The sequence below is a fragment of the Sander lucioperca genome, chromosome 14 (genome assembly GCF_008315115.2).
Source record: "Sander lucioperca isolate FBNREF2018 chromosome 14, SLUC_FBN_1.2, whole genome shotgun sequence".
Lineage (NCBI taxonomy): Eukaryota > Metazoa > Chordata > Actinopteri > Perciformes > Percidae > Sander > Sander lucioperca.
The window spans coordinates 11,605,824-11,626,696 of NC_050186.1; the positions used below are offsets into that span (position 1 = coordinate 11,605,824).

The window sequence follows — 20,873 nt, forward strand, 5'->3', positions numbered from 1 at the left end:
GCTTCATTCATCACCGGCCAAATTGGCTAGTAACTTTAAAATGTTACCTGCCAAAGTAAATTTTTACTCGCATTTGGTGGGTGTCAATTTAAAGTCCTGATCGGAGCCGATATAGGCACTTTTTAATTGATCGGAGCCGATATAGGCACTTTTTAATTGATCGGAGCCGATACAGGCACTTTTTAATTGATCGGGCATTTGCAGTCACCCCAATCCCCTTACTCCGATATTTACGTCATTCTAAGTAAAAGTTGATTTTATATGCGAGTTTTACAAAAATGCTAGGTGCACTGTCAAATGTATTAAGCTGAAGACATCTTTAAGTTACTTTATTTACTTAGTTATAAAAAAACAACAACGTGTGCAGCTCTAATATCTGGGCAAATACAAGTATCGGAATCGGGACTCTATCAGCAGATATTCAATATTTTAGAAATTGGATTTGGATCGGGGGCCAAAATAGCTGATCGGGACATCCCAAAAGGGTTTTTGGAAAATTCTTTACAGAGAATTGATCTGAAATAGAAAGTCTCTGCTGAGCAGAGACTACACAGAACTGAATTGGCTCAATAAAACAAAGTGCATCACGTCACAAAACAAACAGGATACCATTAGGTGCGTCTCCGTTAGAAATGTATGTATATCTTTATGTTTTTTTTAATGGCTTTACAGTGTGATTGCCGGACTCAATTAATCTGATTTCATGTACTGCGGAATGCATTTGAATAAAATGAAGTTATTTTCTAAATTACTTTAGTCTGTGTATTATTCTTCGGTTGAAATAGGGTCAGTAACATGACCTAAAAGATCAAATCACTAATAAAAAAAAAAATATTCGACAGCACAGACGGAAGCCCTGTAAGAGAAACAAATTCTGGTGATACTGGTGATAATTCTGGTGATACTGAAAAACAAATTCTGGTGATACTGAAATAGTTTTCTCTCCTACGTTTACGGTGAAAAAAAGGTTTTGCAAGGATACTTTATCTAAGATACTTTTCCCCCCCCATCTGTGAAAACAGTTTGTTGTTGTAATACCTTCGGCTACAAGAGGCTGACAGCTTAGGACTATAAATGAAATGAAGCATGAGTGGTGCAAAACATTCTGCAGCCAAACTGACTACCAAGGTCCACAACCTTGGTGTAATCCTGGACTCCACGATCTCTTTCCATACTCGCATCAAATCCATCACCAAATCAGCCTTTTTTTCATCTCAGAAACATCTCCAGACTCCGGCCATCACTGTCTGACTCCGTAGCAGAAACCCTCATTCATGCTTTCATAACCTCCCGTTTGGACTACAGCTATGGAGTCCTGTCTGGGGTCCCCAGCAAAACCTTAGACAGGCTCCAGTATGTCCAAAACACTGCCGCCAGGGTCTTCACCCACACCAAGACCTGGCAGCACATCACCCCAACCCTCATCCACCTTCACTGGCTCCCACTTAAGTCCCTCATTGCATATAAAATCCTCCATCTCACCTACAAATCCCTCCATGCCCTGGCCCCTCAGTACCTCTCCGACCTCCTCCATCCATACACCCCACCCCGAAACCTGCGGTCCTCAGACGCTGGCCTGCTCTCCACTCCCCCCCACACCACACTCTGTACCTTCGGAGACAGAGCCTTTAGTGTTGCAGCCCCATCCCTCTGGAACGCCCTCCCTGCAGATATCCAAAATGCTACATCCCTGGACATTTAAAAAAGAACTCCTGAAACACCACCTGTTCACCACAGCCTACAACCTCTAATTCTGTAAAGTGTCCTTGGGTTTCTTGAAAGGTGCTATATAAATAAAAGTTATTATTATTATTACACAAGCAATGTTGTTACTCTAACAATATCGCCTTCAGAAATTCATAAGATTGTGATAATGGGGTTTATAACTACACAAATAATCCAGTTCATTCTTGACGCTTCAGTAGCATGTAAGGTGTAAAAGGACGGACAAAAATACATCAAGAAATGAGCAGGGAATCCTTAAATCTTAAGTTAGTCTGAGCAGTAGATTACATCTCTGTTCAAACTATGGCCGGTTGACAAAACGTATACCGATACCAGATACTGCAGGTGCTCTTCTAAACGAACAGTGTTATAATCTGAACAAACAGGAAATTATGTAAATTATGAATTAAATTATGTAACTTTTTACAATCAAAAGTGGTCTTTTTCAAAGTTTTTGTTCTTTTTCTTTTAAGGTTTTTGTCGCGTTTTTTTTTGTTGCTTTTTTCAGAGTTTGAGTCGCTTTTTTCAAGTTACTTTTTTGACAATTTGGGACATTTTTGTCGCCTATTTTTGAGGGGTTTTTTTCCAAAGTTTTTGGTGCTTTTACCGTTTTGTCGCCTTTTGAGTTTTTGTTGTTTTTTGAGGTTTTTGTTCGAGGGTTTTTCAGATGTTTTTGTCGCTTTTTTTAAATACACAATCTCATCCCCCCCCCCCCAATGTTGAACCCAAAGTTAGGCCCTTGCTGTAAAGACAGTTTAATTACAGCCAACGCTTCCTTGTGCATGAAATGTCTTGCATACTGAATCAATAGAAACTGTGGGCAAATACAGTCTTTTCCTCATATGTTTTCTTTCCTGCTGGGACCATCAGAGAACATATCAGGTATGGTATCATGTATCAGCAAACAGAGCAGACATGTTCCTCATCGCTCAGCTGCAGGAAGTGGAATCAGATGTCCAAAAACTGAATTCAACTTGTGACCTTTCATCCAGCTCACAGGCTTGTCTCATTTATCTCACCTTCCTTCAGCAGTGGAAGAAGTATTCAGATCCTTAACTGCTGTAAAAGTACTAATCACACACACACACACACACACACAGAAATAAAAGTACTAATACCACACTGTAAAAATACTCTGTTACAAGTAAAAATCCTGCATTGTAAATGTTACTTAAGTAAAAGTATGTCAGTATCATCAGAAAAATTTAATAAAGTATTAAAAGTAAAAGTACTCCATGCAGAAACATTCTCACATTAGAAACTAGAAACAATCTACTTGTAGGCTGTTATATTGTTGGCTAGTTTAATTTTTAATAAAACATTGTATTTCATAAACTACATGTGTATTGTGTGGAAACATTTTAATGTGTAAATGTGTTAATGTGTTTAGTTACTAGTTAGTAACTAAAGCTGTAACAGATGAATGTAGTGGAGTAAAAAGTACAAGATTTCTCTCTGAAATGTAGCGGAGTAGAAGTAGAAAGTGGCCTGAAGAGCGCCCGGATAGCTCAGTTGGTAGAGTGGGCGCCCATATATAGAGGTTTACTCCTTGACTCCGACCTGCGGCCCTTTGCTGCATGTCATTCCCCCCTCTCTCTCCCCTTTCATTTCTTCAGCTGTCCTGTTGAATGAAGGCCTAAAAATGCCCAAAAAATAATCTTAAAAAAAAAAAATAAAGTGGCATGAAAAGACTCAAGTAAAGTACCTCAACATTTGTACTTAAGTAAGTACTTGAGTAAATATACTTAGTTATATTCCACCACTACCTTCCTTTCCTGCTAAAGTCGAAAAAGGGCTATTCTGTACTTTTTAAATTGCTTCCTTTTCTGCTTCACTAATAAAGTCTGCCGGTCGGCCGGCTGGTCGACCATTTTTCACCCATTGGCGATTTTAGACCCTCTTTAGGGGGGAAGATAGGGGTCAGGGACATAACAACGTCCAATACTTTGGTTTATGACCAAATACCTGCAGAACTGATGACATTCCCATCATCCTCCGCTGTTTACTGCTAATTAGTTAATGTAAGAATGCTAAAGATTATATCTGCTAAACATCAGCATGTTAGCATTGTAAATATGAGCCACTAGAAAACTACAATACAAATACTTAAAGTCTGAGAAGAAATCATTTTATTTTAATAAACATTTTTTACGTTTTTTTTTAGAACAAATGCATTAGAAATAAGAAAGCAGACACTGTATTCTTCTACATATGTTATATCGTGTTTGGAGACTTTTGAAAACTGATGTTTCTCGCATTTTCCTCTTGTTTCATCCGCAGCCCATGGAGCTTTAATGGCCCGTTTCCTTTCAGTTTATGTGTGTCTCGTCCATCCGGGCCAACGCTGGAGACAGAATTGTCCTCTTGGTGAAAAGTCTCTCTGCACAGTTCTAAGATCCAGGACTGATACACATGCAGGTGTACTGCAGCTATGAGTGGCCAGCTTTGCCCTTCCTGTTCCTCACTCCGCTGTATCGGAAACTCTTCAGTGGGTTCTTCCCCTGGATGTTCTGCAGGAGTGAAAATCAATCATTGCAGCAACTCTCTTCCATATCATTTCATTCAAAACTTTGTATTTTTTGATTTGATATACAGTTCGGGTTTTAAAAGGTGCCCTGCCACACGTATTTCATTACTTTGTGGTAATGTCTGAAGTTCTACCATCGACTTTTTAACATTTTTTGCGGAAAAAATGCCTTGGTTACCTTGTTTCAAGCCATTCTAGCGTGGTATAGAAAGCCTGCAGGAAGGCTTTGTGCCAGTTGTCATTAATATTCAACGAGCTAAGCTTCTTGACACAATTTGACATAATGTGCCGTTTCACATTTCCCCACACCGTTCAACACCTGTGATAATCTGACTGGTAACATACCTCTTCTCCTCAACGTGCTGCTCTACTGCTCCATGTTTGTATGCGCTGCTGTCAGTTTGGGTGGCTATGTTTAGCTTAAATTTTACCGGGTTGCATTGCCGTTTTCATATTTGGTGATCCTCTCAGAAAGACGCCTAAGGCCTCATGCACCTCATGCACACTGGCTGCGTGGCGGCTGCGTGGTGTTTTTTATGTCTTTTCACACCAGAAACGTGTCTGACGCGGCGCTGCTGCTGCTAGCCTCGTCTGTAGGGCTGCAACCTCTTAGTCGATTAGTCGACTAATCGGTCGTTTTGGTCTTAGTCGACTAAGATTTCTTTAGTTGATGAGTCATTTTTTTTATGCTTATTCATGCTTAATTACTCATTTCCAAGAAACTTATGAGCACATCTCTGGTAAACACAAGATTTAAAGTGGTGCTTTTGCAGGATTAATTGTGGAGAAACTCAGTTTTACAGATGGTTCATTAACTACATTTATATTGTGCTTTTCTAGTCTTAACCACCTCTCAAAGAGCCCAGCTCTGTCGATTACATCAACTTATCGATTAATCGACAAAATCATATAAGTGTTAGTCGACTAAGAATTTCTTTAGTCGAGGACAGCCCTACTTGTCTGTACACATGTATGTTTCCCATTGATAAAATGAAATGTTAAAAAATACATACATACATACATACAGATCTGATTACAGCAAAGACGTCGGCAGTATTGACGGCAAAATAGGCTACAGAATATTTCGTTATGTATTGACAGGTGCAATATTTGAAAATCACATTGTTATTTTTAATTACATTTATATCTGCATCTGTCAAAACCTAGAGACTTTCAAACATCAAAATGTCATTTATTAAATGTATTTGTGTCTAAATGCCATATAAACAGCTTTTTCTGCCAAGCAGGCAGTGTGCAGGAGGCCTAAGATCCTGAAAACCTGTTCTTCACCGGGCACCATCTCCTCCGAGTAACACACACCAGACTATGGCTGGGGCAAATCAATTTGAGCCATTTTGTCCTGGAGAACCACTCCACATTAAAAACAGCTCATTTTTACCAGAGGTTCGGTTGGGAACAATATCCGGTGGCTGGATCTCTTAATATCAGACTCTCACATGTGTTCTGTAGAAGACAAGCAACGCAGTTACCATGCTCTTTAAAAGAAATACTAACGGCTGCCAGCTACGAGCAAATGATGACAACATGGCAAACAATCAAATTGCAGCAAAAATGTGTGCCATCCACTTTCATTGCCAAAGGCTTTGAGCGTGCATATTTTGGTTTTTCCACCCAGAGGAGCACTTGGCATTGCGAGCAAACTGTCCCCACACAGCAGCCTCGGAGCCAACACCATTTTAAAAAGAATCTATTAACCACTGACCTTAAACTGCAGAATAATGATAGATCACAGCTGCAACCGAGGAGGTTTTACACAATACAGAATTATATAAATATCTAAGTTTCTCAGAACCAGTGAACCCACACTTTAATCTTCTGCCAGCAGGTGGCACTTTGGTCTGTAGTACCTTGTTTGAACTCCTTGTAAAAGGAAAGTTTACGTTCTGTAATATCTCCAAAACCTGCAGACTCGTTAAGCTGCTCATCGGAGCGCCGTCGTCACAAAATAACCGCAGTTACCTTTTTGGGATTTTATGATTTGGGATTCGGTCAGTTTTCACAGATTGTTCAAAATGTTTCCCACAGTCTCACCTTGAACTTGCTCTTGACGACTCCGTCTGGTTTGGGTTTCTCCTTCCTCTTCTTCCTCCTCCGGTTGGACAGCGGATTCAGCGCGCCCCTCAGTGTCTCAGGGACTGCAGGAAGTCAGCCAAAATAATGAGCAACAAACGATGGACGGATCAAGTACAGTTACTCAAACACTGCAATCAATAAGTTTAATCCAGAAACATACAGTAATCTATATATTATTCTAAATGAGGCATTCTGCATAATGAGCAGGGACGTGCACAGACATTTTGGGGGGGGCAGGGGCTAGGGCTGCACAATTATATTGACATCGCAATATGGACTAGTGCAATATCAAAATCGCAGGAGGGGCACTATATTTGTTAAAGGCAAAATATGTGTCAAACCGTTCTGGATGAAGTAGTGTGGCGCCCCATGTATGCTGAGTTCTTTGCAGCGGCCCGGGTTCAAATCCGACCTGCGGCCCTTTGCTGCGTGTCACACACACCCCCCCCCCCCCTCCCCACTAACCCACTCTCTCTCCCCTTTCCGGTCTTCAGCTGTCCTCTCAACTAAAGGCCAAAAAGCCCCCAAAAAGTACATTTTGATGCTAACGTGTCTCACCGAGGTAATCGGGAACGTTCCTCAGGTGGGGTTTGACGACAGCGGGGTGCAGGTCTTTGTCGTGTCTGAGCAGCTGCAGGTCTCTGGGGTTGTCCTCGAAATACGTCTGAGTGACAGCAGAAAGCATCCAACGAATCACAAAATGCCCACACACACCACACACACAGCTCCGTTTCTCCGTCTGTGGAGGAGAGCGACCGACACGCACCTTGAGTTTCTCCGAGTTGAGCAGCTCCTGTTTGATCTCCTTCAGCCTGGCCTCCCTCACCGCCTGCTTCGTCACCGAGCGCATGGCGTCCTGCGTACGAGACAAAGGGTTTAGCGACGCCGGGGTGAAAAGTGTGAACTGGAAGCGTAGCATCACAAAATTAGCTCCTAACTTCTTCGTATCAGAAACCCCAGCAAAGGTAAAAGAAGACAGCGGTCGTCCTGCTTGGCTGCATTTTCACACGTCACAGATATGAGGAGGATACTTTATTTATGTTCAACAGCACTTGTATAATCCATAATGTATAACCATATCTTACTTTGACCTAACTTGTTATTTCTTGCATGCTATGTTGCTTTAAACACGTATTGTCTAGTTTCTTCTTACTCTTATTTGGACTTAAATTTGTGACTGTGAGCAGCTGCATCTGAACTATTTCCCTGAGGGGATCAATAAACTGATACTCACCCTGCACCGGTACCTGAAGCCTTCAATCTCTTCCATCTTAAACTCGTAAGGTTTCAGAACAGAATCCGCATTATCTAAAAAACAAAATACACACGTTCCACATGAATACATAAACATGTTAATGTTCTACTACAGTCACAGCAACAGAAAGGATTAGACACAGATGTGAGAAACATCTAGGGCTAACGTCCCGATCTCGGTCGGTCGGTTGGTTGGTTGGTTGGTCGGTCGACACCCTCTTGCGCGTCCAAATCGGTCGGATGATTGCTGGCGTTCCTTTCATAAAGCCGCCTGTCTACCAAAGCATTTTCCCCCCAGCTCAAAGTGCCCGCGCTCTTCTGAGAACACCTGAGCTGGGAGCGCTACAGCAGTTCGGATGGGGCAGTGTTTTTTTTCAGCTGAGACACCTTTGTTGAGTCTGGTTGCTATTAGAGCCCGACCGATGAAGGACTTTTAAGGCCGATATCGATACAAATATTTGGTGATTTAAAAATCCGATACTCCAATATATATTTAAAAAAAGTTATCCAGAAACGCGTAACAAAACATAAATAGATGTCCCCAACATTAGTTATTTGTAGTTATTTATGAGTCCTCACTAACATAATATGATAATGCAGTTTAAAAATAAACTTGTTTGATTTATTGTCTCAACAGAACAGAGGAACATCAAAATATATTAAAGTTCTGATAAATAAAATGTATAAAAATACAAACTTAAGATTTGAAAGTTAAAGGGTTGAACACGAGAGTAGCCAACAGGGACGTTGTAGAGCGCCCTCTGGTGGACAAACTATGCAACGGCAACACTCAGAACATGGTTGAAGGTAGAGTTTAGATTCTCTGCCCGAGCCGGACCCAACCCGACCCCCGGGCCGGGCCAATATTTTCCGCCGCTATCCTCTGGGCCCTTGACCAAGCATTTGTGTTTTTTTAATCATTACTTTATCAGCTTTATTGGGTGGGGAGAAAGCTCTGCCTCTCCAGCTTCTCCCGTAGCTCTGGGTGGATGTCCTGACCTGACTTGAGTGTGAGGTAAACTGTTCTACATCCTGTCTCCCCTCCTCTGCAGCACTGTTGTCGGCCAGTGCGTCAGCATGCAGACCGTGGTGAAGGACAGTATTAATTAGGTGATGGAGACAAGAAAGTCTCCTATATGGTTCCAGGGCTTTGATTATGTTGCTGCCTTGATCTGTTACCCTCACTATTCGGCTGAGGGAGCAGCTAGGGTCGAGTTTGTTTTACGTTTCTTCATTTGCGATCCATTCCATTCTGAATAAACTAACAGCAGTTTACATGCTTCGTCCTTGTTGCATTACCGGTATTCATTAAGATAATTCTAAACAGATTTCTGTAGTTCAAACAACTCGGAATTGTAATTGAGAACATCAGTTATAACGGCCCACGTATTAAAAAAATGTCTGGTTTAAATCGGGATCGGGCTCATAATTACAGTTAATGTGTCGGGCCGGGCTCGGGTAGGGTCAGGCTTGATTTTTGGGGCCCGATCTAAGCTCTAGTTGAAGGGGGTCTCGTCAGTTTTTATTTTATTTTTTAAATATTCATTTATCAGAATCATAAATAATTCTGATAAATGAATATTTAAAAATAAAAATATTCATTTATCATTGAATAAATAGTTGACAACTAATCGATGAATCTTTGCAGCTCTAAATAGTAAAATAATAAAAATAGCTAATTTGTGTATATAAACTATGACGAAGTGCAATGCCACTTCGTGGCTACATGTCTGTCTATAAACTAAACTAAATGAGGAGGTTTGTGGTGAATGAATTGGACGATTTAGTTCTTCAGACTAAAAACAGATTCTGACTTCAACAGAGTTTAAAATAAGCCCTCGTTACCTCCGGTGAGCGCCTCCTCCACCTCGGACAGCAGACCCAGCTCAGTGTGAGAGATGAAAGACAGGGCAGTGCCGGGGTTGTCGGCTCTCGCCGTTCTTCAGAAAAACAAGGAGGGACATATTCTTTTGTTCATTCATCCAACCTTTATTTATACTCGAGAGATCATTGGGATCTGATTCTCAGAAATACGTCGTTTCTTACTGCGTCCCAAAATAAGCAAACAGAGCGCTGGTGAACAAAGGACCCTGAAGTGGGACTGAACTGAAACACGACTCACCTTCCCACTCGGTGAATGTACGATTCTACAGCTGTGGGGAAATCAAAGTTGATGACGTTGGCGACGTTTTGGAAGTCCACACCTCTGGAGACTCCATACTCCTTGTCCTTCGTCCTTTAAAAAAACAGCAGTTTGACATTTATTTATTTTCTTCCTTCTCAAAACTGACCATCGCATACTCGGCAATCTTGTTAAAACCTCAGTAAACGGGCGCCTGGCTAGCTCACCTGGTAGAGCGTGCGCCCATATACAGAGGCTCAGTCCTCGACGCAGAGGCCACAGGTTGGATTCAGACCGGCGGCCCTTTGCTACATGTCATTCCCCCTTCTCTCTCCCCTTTCATGTCTAAGCTGTCCTGTCACAAATAAAAGGCCTAAAATGCCCCCCAAAATAAGTAAAAATAAATAAATTAAATAAACCTCAGTACAACAACCTATTATTTGCAGGATCTCTCTTCGCTTAGGAACCGGCATCGAAGTCACAGTGTTGGTATCGGTATCCAATATTTTTAACGATACCCAGCCGTAGTCCTAAACACAGTGACGTACTTTATCTGTCCGAGTCTGAAGACGCGGAACAGACTTAGCTCTCGGGGGTCAACGTTTCTGAGAAGGAAACTAAACTTGTAGGGGCGATTTTTAAATTGAACAGACTCTCATTCGACTCACCTTCCTCCTCTCTCTGTGCCCTTCTTCTTCTTCTTCCCTTTGCCTGCAGTCGCCTGCGGAGCGGCAGTGGGGTCGGCCAGACTCTGTTCATCCGTGGCGATGATGTAGTCGTAAAAGCCCTGGTTGAACTGGGTGATGATGTGACACCTGCAGTAGTGCATAAACAGGAGAAAAGGGGATTAACATGTCGTACTGTACAGATAACTAGATCGGCAGTTTAATTTAGTTGATCGGCAAATTTCAGCCGACATTCTTGTTACTGAGTTGTACGTATTGAACTGTGCTGAATGTGACACGGACTAAGAGATAGATACTTTATTGATCCCCAAGGGGAAATTCAAGGTCCCAGTAGCTTAAAGACATCACACACAACATACACACACATCATAAACAGGATGATAAAATAACAGATCCACATGAATAATATAGACAATAAAAGAAAAGATACTAAATACAAAACATGAATGTACTAAGGGATGTATAAGCATGAGAGGCTTGCAGTGACAGGGCAGGGACTGACCCTGTGATTCAGTATGGATGGTGGGTAAGGTGCTCTATGAGAGGGGGTGTCATGGTGGTAGTGCAAATAAGTCCAATAGTGCAAGGAGAAAGTCTAGAGACCAGCATTAAATATGGACAATATAAGAGAATAATGTAGACATAGTAATATAAAAACTATAGCAGTGCAAGGATACAGTTTAAAAAAGACAGCATTAAATATGGACATTATAAGGGACAATGGTGATGGCTGCGATTCATCATATATAGCAATTGTAACTCGCTTTGGGTAAAGACGTCAGCTAAATGACATGTAATGTAGGATAGACACAAATCAAGAGTAGGGCTGGGCAATATATCAATATTAAATCTGTATCGATATATGAGGCTACGCATCATCTTAAATTTTGGATATCACAGATAACTGGGCCGGCAGTTCGATTTAGTTGAACGGTAGCCTATATCCTGGACGTTCCACTTCCGGGATTGCTGCGTTGCCGCAGGAAAATCCGCCAGATTTCACTCATTTAGGCCGGATATCCGTTACCTTGGGCTTCCTTTGTGTTGGCGTTCTAAACTCCGGTCGATTTATGAGGACTATGGCTAACCTTTTCTCAAGTGTAACTTATTGTGGAAATAAAATAAAACCTTTTCTGATTCTGAGAAAACACTCGACAGTGAAAACAATCGTTGGTTGCAGCCCTACTTTCGACATCAACACATCTGGAGACAGGGGATGAAAAGTTGAAATCTGAAAAAGTAACTCCAGTCTGCCTCGCTGCTCTCACCTGGACTGGATGGGCAGCTCCGAGTTGAGCACGCAGGCGGGGATGCCAAACTGTTCCAGGAACAGTTTGAGTCTGTAGCATCGCTCCACCGCTCCCACAAACACCAGCGTCTTCCCCTGAACCAGCCGCAGCTTCAGCAGCGTGTAGACCAGCAGGAACTTGTCCTCCTCCTCGCATTTGATGCTGTACTGCTGCAGCTGGCTGCTGTCTGGGAGCTGAGAGCCCTGCAGCTTCAGGATCACCTGAGAGGACGCAGACCCAGGTATGAAGACAGAACCAGAGCCGACAACGCTCACTGTGCACCATCTCTGATGTGTTACTGCTGCTTCTACTAGGAACTTAAAGCAACACTAAAAAGCACACTTTGGTCCCCCTACAGGTTGGAAGCGGAGTTGTCCATTACATTATGCAAGTTTGCCAGATCGGGTAGCGGAACTGTAGTTCGAATGAACTGGACAATGTAATGTAATGGACAACTCCGCTTCCAACCTGTAGGGGGACCAAAGTGGGAGAAGTTATTTCTGTGTTGCTTTAAAGACACAGACACTGTGCAGCTGCTTTTTTTCTAAAGCAGAGACTTTGTAACACACAGACATTTGTTAGACTTACAGGCTGACAACACTGCATGCGTAACGTATGCGGGGTGGATGCTCCAACACTACGCTTCCACTATAATTAATGAAACTGGCGACACCGAGCACTAGAGCAGCGCGTTAAGTTGTATGAGCCGCAGCGATCCGCTCTACAAGTGTTAAAATAGGACGTCTGCTATTTATATTTTTTAAGCAAGGTGTGTTTTACGCAGAAATGGATCATAAGGTGTCGATATTTCTTTTAAATCAAACTACCGATATACAGGAAACGATTTAATGACTGTCAGTGAGCGTACGGGCAGCTTTGTTTTGAGAGTTTCTGTTTTTATTTCTCGTTTCCCCTCACCTGCGTCCTGTGATAACATCTGACAGCAGATTGGTGTTCCACAGCGCCATGCCGGCTCCAAAAACTCCCAAAACAAACGCTCGCTGTCTCGCCTGTGACTCACACAATCCTACGCCGTGTGGCGCAGCATGCGTAGCCCGTTGAAAAGATACATTCTGCTCTGCGAACGGTCCGCATACGTCACGCGTTCAACGTGGCCAAAGCGCTAGGGCTGCACAATATATGGATTTATCGCCATAGCAATACCAACTTGCGCAATAAAAGCATTGCAAACGTCTGCGACACATCGCGAAAGATACTCCAAATTTTTTTGTTAGTTGAAAGAAAATATCAGCAGAAAACTGCACTTTAAAAATGGAACTTTCATTGTTTTTTTTTTTAGGGTTGGCTTTAATATTCAATTCAATGTTCAATTTGTTCAATAAGGGAACGTTGGAAATTGTTTCCTTTTATTTGTTTTAAATTTAACCAGCAGTTCGTTGTATTTTAGCAGAATACTGAAAGCTGCAGAACTGAGTACACTTTAATATGCATTTATTTATCGCAAGTAATATCGTTATTGCGATATTCAACAACGCATCGCACATATTCCTCATATGGTGCAGCCCTGTAAAGACTGTGAATGTGAAAATGACATTACAGGGTTATGTAGCAGCAGCTCCTTTAAGGCCTGAACATCCTCCGTGAGAGTAGCCGACATCAGGAACGACTGGTAGATCTTCGGCAAATGACTGTGAAAACACAACAAAATCCATCCATTCATCCTGTCATTTCCTAACACTTCATCCTTCAGTTTATCACAAACAGCAGTCTGAGATGTGTATATTATTCTCATATCAACACTTAGGTCATAACTTTGTCATTTTAAGAAGTCACAAGCCAAAAAAAATTGGAAAGAACTCCTCAAACTCGCCACTGCCTCACGTAAGTGAATTCAAATCCGTCTGTGTCTTCTCACCACAACAAGTTCTTCAGGTCTGCCTCGAAGCCAAAAGAGAAGAGCAGGTCGGCCTCGTCCACCACCAGCGTCTCCAGCGACGAGTGCAGCGCCAGGTTCTGGGCGTTGAGGTGGGCGAGCACGCGGGACGGCGTCCCGACCACCACGTCGGGCTTCTCCATTAAGATAGGCCTGTTCAAACACAGCAGACAGCATCAACCGATGACTAATCAATACATATAGTTTAGTCTCGCTTCGCCAGACCTTCCCCCACAGCGCTGCGGAGGAGGGTCTGGCTAGTCCACACAGCATTCTGGGATGGGAGAAAAACGTGCTCTGGTTTTTTGGCATTTCTTTCAGCGCTGCTGCCAATTAAGATCTGGATCCGAGGATATCGTCAAACATGTTTCTTTGTCAGTGTGTACATTTTTAATTTTTTTTTAGCGCAGCTGCGTGGGACCGCAAAATGAATTTCAGTGTAAACTGACAGTTTAAAAACTGTTTTTTTATTTATTTTATTAACTGCTCTGGTCACACACAAGGTTGTGGCACTATCTTTGTGGGGACCCGTCATTGACATAATGCATTCCCTAGCCCCTTACCTAATTATAATCCTAAAACCAAGTCTTAACCCTCAAACAGCCCTTTAAACTTGTGGGGTCCAGCATTATGGACGGACACACACACACACACACACACACACACACACACACACACACACACACACACACACACACACACACACACACACACACACACACACACACACACACACACACACACACACACACGGAGCTGCTTGGGAACGCAAAATATACTTTGGTGTAAACTGACATTAAAGTTGTATCGTCTCCTACAGTTTTTATCAACTGCTGTGGTGATGTGAAAACATTGTATATATGCACACAAGTGCATATATACAATGTTTTCCTGTTTGTGTGTAATGTACATGTGGACTGACCTCTGTGCCGACAGGTCAGCTTTCCCCGTGATGTCGGCGACTCGGACGTCCCTGGAGCAGTACGCCGTTAACTGCCTGATCATGGTCTGGACCTGCTGACCCAGCTCTTTGGTTGGAACCAGGATCAGAGCTCTGACGTCCTGCTCTCGGACGCTCTGAAGATCACAACCACAATACTTTGGTGATCCCTCTGGGAAATTGTTGAGTTGCAGTTGCTCACAGTCAAATCGCACTGCCAGACCTTCCACCACAGCGCTGCGGAGGAGGGTCTGGCGAGTCTACACATCTTTGCTGGATGGGAGAAAAACGTGCTCTGGTTTATTGGCATTTCTTTAAACCAATCAATCGCCTTGGGGGGGAGCTAAGTTCCGGACGGAGCCACGGTGCCGCTGCAAAATAGCCTCAGGAAGGAACTTGTTTTGGTGGAACATGTGTACGTTCAAAAGTTGTTTTAGTCGTGCAACAGAAAACTCAGATTGGACAGATAGTCTAGCTAGCTGTCTGGATTTACCCTGCAGAGATCTGAGGAGCAGTTAACCATAGTCCTCAGAAATGTGTTTAAAATTACAACACAAAGAAAGTGGAAGGAAACGGGACATCTGCTGGAATTTCCGGAGCAATCCCAAAAAATGAAACGCCGTCGATATAGACGCATAACTGTATAAAGTAACAAAGAAGCAGGAATAAAAAATTGAGTTAAAGTAAAGTAAGATTGGGTTAAAAAGATTATCTTGCTAAAATCATGGATTGTACAGATGCTATTGGACAGCAGTGAACAAGTGGCTGAAACATATTAGACTACAATAATGTCAGATATTGCACATGTAATTAATAAACCCTTGCACATAAGACTATTCACATTATGGAGAGATGTAATAGGGAAATATGTGTTGTGATAACAACGCTATCAAACAGAGTTAGCGGTCAGGAGGAATAAAAAAAAAACAGCCAGGTGATATGTATTTATGTATTGTAGCTGCAAAGATTAATCGATTAGTTGTCAACTATTAAATGTCAACTATTAAATTAAGTGGGCAATATAATCGGTATTATATCGATATATGAGGCTAGATATCGTCTTGAAATTTGGATATCGTAATATCCTGATATGACATAAGTCCTGTCTTTTCCTGGTTTTAAAGGCTGTATTACAGTAAAGTGATGTACTTTTCTCAACTTACCAGACTGTTGTAACTGTTCTATTATTTGTCTTTATACACTTAGTCACTCTATTCACATTATTGGTGATTAATTATCAAAACTCTCATTGTGTAAACATATTGTGAAAGCACCAATAGTCAATATCGCCACAATATCGACATCAATGTATTTGGTCAAAAATATCAGGATATTTGATTTTTTTCCATATCGCCCCGCTCTATTGCCCAGTGTTTATATAATCAATTAAAATCGGTTTGAGTCCAATTCTCTGATTCCAGCTTGTTAAATGTTAATGTTCTAGTGTCTTCTCTCCTCTGGGACAGGAAACTGAATATCTTTGAGTTGTGGACAAAAACAAGACATTTGAGGACGTCATCTTGGACTTTTTTGGAGAAACACTGATCCACGTTTTTCACCATGTTTTGACATTTTTATAGATCAAACTAGGGCTGCAACTAACGATTATTTTCATAGTCGGTTATGGACTTCGGGTCACATTGGCCTGTTTTAAATTTTTGTTTTATATCAGAAAATATGGGACGTAGAAATAATAAACAAACAAGCTATCAATCAATCCAGAAAATAATCATTAAATGTATCACAGAGAAAATCTTTGGATTAACCCTCCTGTTGTCCTCGGGTCAAATTTGACCCATTTTCAAAATGTTTCTATATCAGAAATTTGGGTTTCTTTCAACCACATTTTTAAAAGAAATAACGTGGATGGCTCCATACAACGCTCTTCACAAGTTGTATTCAATTTCATAGCATTTGAAATTATTTTTTTTTATACATATGTTGAAAAAAGTGACAAAAATGACGGGAAAAGCTTCTAAAATGTCGGGGAGGGGGGAATGACACACAAAACAACAAACGTGTCAAAAAAATACGTCGAAAACGTTGAAAAAATGTTTAAATTTGAACCCAGAAAAACAGAAAGTTGCACGGTCGACGGGAAGACAACCCAGGGGTTAATATCCTCCTGAGGTTGGTTTTCTCACCTGTTTGGAGGCCAGGATGCGCTGGATGACAGGAACGGCGTAAGCAGCAGTCTTTCCAGATCCGGTGCGGGCTCGGGCCAGAAGGTCTTTCCCCTCCAGGGCCAAAGGGATGGCCTTCTCCTGGATCAGAGTGGGCTGGGACCAACCCAGATCTGCCACCGCCTACATCATGACAACAACAACAAGGATCCATTTTAGATGGCTGAATACTTTTTGTACTTTTTATTATACAGCAATTTGATAGAGAGAGATAGATAGATACTTTATTGATCCCCAAGGGGGAAATTCAAGATCCCAGTGTCTAGTAGTAGACATCACACACAACATACACACACATCATAAACAGGATGACAAAATAACAGATCCACATGAATAATATGGACAATAAAAGAAAAGATACTAAATAAAAAATCCACATGAATGTACTAAGGGATGTATAAGCATGAGAGGCTTGCAGTGACAGGGCAGGGACTGACCCTGTGATTCAGTATGGATGGTAGGTAAGGTGCTCTATGAGAGGGGGTGTCATGGTGGTAGTGCAAATAAGTCCAATAGTGCAAGGAGAAAGTCTAGAGACCAGCATTAAATATGGACAATATAAGAGAATAATGTAGACATAGTAATAGAAAAACTATAGCAGTGCAAGGATACAGTTTAAAAAGACAGCATTAAATATGGACATTATAAGGGAATAAAGTAGACGGTAGGATAGACACAAATCAACGGTCAATATAAGACGTTTGAAGTAATAGGGTTACAATACGTACGTCTTATTTCGACAGCTTTGAGATATGAATATATGTATGTAGTTAATGTAACTAGGGCTCGGCGATATGGAGAAAATAAGATATCACGGTATTCTTGACCAAATACCTCGATATCGATATCGCGACGATATTCTAGGGTTCACAATTGGTGCTTTCACAAAATATCTTCACACTTAGATTTTAGATAAATAATCATCAGTAATGTGGATATAATGACTAAGCGGTTAAAGGTAAATCACAGAACAGCTAGAACAGTCTATGGCATCACTTTACTGCCATGCAGTCTGTAAAACCAGGAAAAGACTGGCACACTTATGCCATGTTACCATATTACGATATCCAGAATTTATGACGATATCTAGTCTCATATCACGATATCAATATAATATCGATATATTGCCCAGCCCTAATATTGCCCGATTCTTTTTTTCTTTTCTTTTTTTAAATATACAGTAAAGCAACAAAGACACAAAACATTTTGGGCACCAGGGAAGAACCCCTGCTTTCAGTTCTCAACATTTGTGACCATTTCTAAATACGGCGTCATCCCTGCTCTATACCGCCTTAATATAAACACACAAGACACACTTTACATCTGTCTTCCTAGGGGTTCAAAAGATGTGTCAATATTTATACACTACCGGTCAAAAGTTTGGGAGGGGTCGCTTAGAAATCTCCATTCCACTCCATTATAGACAGAATACCAGCTGAGATCAGTTGCGTTGTGTTTTTAACCAGGGCAGCAGTTTTCAGATTACTTTATGTGTTTACATCATTGCAAAATGGTTCTCCAATGTTTTCTCAGTTAGCCTTTTAAAATGATATCAGATTAGTAAACAGAATGTGCCTTTGGACCATTGGATGAATGGTTGCTGCTAATGGGCAATGTAGATATATAGTATTAAAGATCAGCCACCCACTCAGATCAGCTGGTGTTCTGTCTATAATGGAGTGGAATGGAAATTTCTACCTTGAAGGGAAATGTAGGAACACAAGACCTAATTTTGAAAATGTCCTAGAAATGTGGGAACATAGGGCTGACCCCATTGACCAGGGAACATACATTTAAAATTTGACCTAGGAAAAAAACATAGCTGAGAACATACACCCATTTGAAAGGTCTTAATGTGTCCTATTACGAGGATATTGAGCTAGGACCCTGGGAGATACGCTCCCCTAAATACAACGGAGGAACCATTGTTTAGTGACACATATCTGATAAACGTCTTCAAAAATGTCCATAGATGTATACAAAACTGACACTAGCTACCTTGTCCTTGTACACAGCCGTTTTATCTCTCGCGGACAGGATATAACTCTATATGGATGTAAAAAATGACAAGGCAATTTAACGTTAAGTAACGTTAGGTTACATCCGTGTAACGTTAACGTCACACGAGACGAGTTGAGGATCTCCTCCTGTGTTTACGTCGAGTTTCCGTCACTTCTCTTCGGTTCCTACTCTTCAGCTGAAGGGTTGACATTTCACTTACAGTTTATTTCACATGTACGGATAATGTCAGACGGTTTGTTACCTTTAAAAGACGGTCGTCTAAGCCCATTTCATGGAACTGCAGCCTTTCAGCATCCATCTCTGCCCCTCACTTCACTCACACGTGCGTCGCAAGAGTTTTACGTCATGTTGCCTTCAAGTCCCTCCCCTAAAGCTCCGTGTTCCCAAGATCCCTTTTATTTTCGTCTTTTTTTGGCAAACAAACTTTAATCCAAGCCGCTAACACTAACAAGTCAAAGAAAGATAAAGTGATAAACGTATACATTTAAAGAATATATAACACAAAATTAAAAAATAATACAAAACAAATGTAAATCGAAATAACCAAGAATACAAATCTATCATTTTCTTTAAATCAGATTTGTTCTCCTCAGATAATACAAAGAAGCAAAACATTACATACAAAAATGTCTTTGGCAAAATATCACGTGGCTCATTTGTGCTCTGAGATCGTTTTGTCTTTTACCTTTTATTTTGAAACGTTTACGATGCTAAATACAAAACAAATGCAAAATGATGCCTGAACTTGTTTGATAGATAGCTCACGTCTAAAGAAGTGAATGTGTATCGTTCATATTTTATGCCGTTTTTTTTAAACCTTATTTTTATTTCTCCATTATGTGGTTTTAATAACAATAGTAAAATACTTTTACATTAAAGGTCCCATGGCATGAAAACTTCACTTTATGAGGTTTTTTAACATTAATATGAGTTCCCCCAGCCTGCCTATGGTCCCCCAGTGGCTAGAAATGGTGATAGGTGTAAACAGAGCCCTGGGTGTCCTGCTCTGCCTTTGAGAAAATTAAAGCTCAGATGGACCGATCTGGAATCTTCTCCTTATGACGTCATAAGGAGCAAGGTTACCTCCCCTTTCTCTGTTTTGCCCGCCCAGAGAATTTGGCCCACCCATGAGAAAGAGAGAGACATCATGGTTTTCAAACGAGCAAAGGGGCAGTTGGTCAAGGCCACACCCCCACCCTCCACCTTGACCCCCCTCTCTCCTCCTCAATAGCATTTAAAGCTACAGACACAGAAATGGCACATCCTAAGGAAAGATCATTGTGGGACTGGCTCTAGTGGCTGTAATTCTGCACCAAGGCTGAATTTCAGGAAAGACACTTCAGATACAGTATTAGGGGACCACTAAGGTCTATATAAAAGAGACTTCAGATTAAGTATTAGGGGACCACTAAGGTCTATATAAAAGAGACTTCAGATACAGTATTAGGGGACCACTAAGGTCTATATAAAAGAGACTTCAGATACAGTATTAGGGGACCACTAAGGTCTATATAAAAGAGACTTCAGATACAGTATTAGGGGACCACTAAGGTCTATATAAAAGAGACTTCAGATACAGTATTAGGGGACCACTAAGGTCTATATAAAAGAGACTTCAGATACAGTATTAGGGGACCACTAAGGTCTATATAAAGAGACTTCAGATACAGTATTAGGGGACCACTAAGGCTATATAAAGAGACTTCAGATACAGTATTAGGGGACCACTAAGGCTATATAAAAGAGACTTCAGATACAGTATTAGGGGACCACTAAGGCTATATAAAGAGACTTCAGATACAGTATTAGGGGACCACTAAGGCCTATATAAAAGAGACTTCAGATACAGTATTAGGGGACCACTAAGGTCTATATAAAGAGACTTCAGATACAGTATTAGGGGACCACTAAGGTCTATATAAAAGAGACTTCAGATACAGTATTAGGGGACCACTAAGGTCTATATAAAAGAGACTTCAGATACAGTATTAGGGGACCACTAAGGTCTATATAAAAGAGACTTCAGATACAGTATTAGGGGACCACTAAGGCCTATATAAAGAGACTTCAGATACAGTATTAGGGGACCACTAAGGCCTATATAAAAGAGACTTCAGATACAGTATTAGAGGACCAC

The 20,873-nt window shown here is 41.3% G+C and overlaps 1 protein-coding gene across 1 annotated transcript; it reads right to left on the bottom strand.

Annotated features, from left to right (window-relative positions):
• Positions 1 to 4,050: 4,050 nt before the first annotated feature.
• Positions 4,051 to 19,099, bottom strand: ddx56 (DEAD (Asp-Glu-Ala-Asp) box helicase 56). The gene is made up of 14 exons (XM_031287847.2): positions 18,978 to 19,099; positions 16,676 to 16,837; positions 14,514 to 14,668; positions 13,574 to 13,744; positions 13,256 to 13,346; positions 11,677 to 11,918; positions 10,391 to 10,537; positions 9,723 to 9,836; positions 9,446 to 9,540; positions 7,581 to 7,654; positions 7,113 to 7,202; positions 6,905 to 7,010; positions 6,305 to 6,408; positions 4,051 to 4,235 (listed from the first exon to the last, which is right to left on the bottom strand). Exons 1-14 carry the CDS (start codon positions 19,032 to 19,034, stop codon positions 4,155 to 4,157), a joined length of 1,689 nt encoding a protein of 562 aa, XP_031143707.1. The 5' UTR covers positions 19,035 to 19,099; the 3' UTR covers positions 4,051 to 4,154.
• Between the last annotated feature and the right edge of the window lie 1,774 nt (positions 19,100 to 20,873).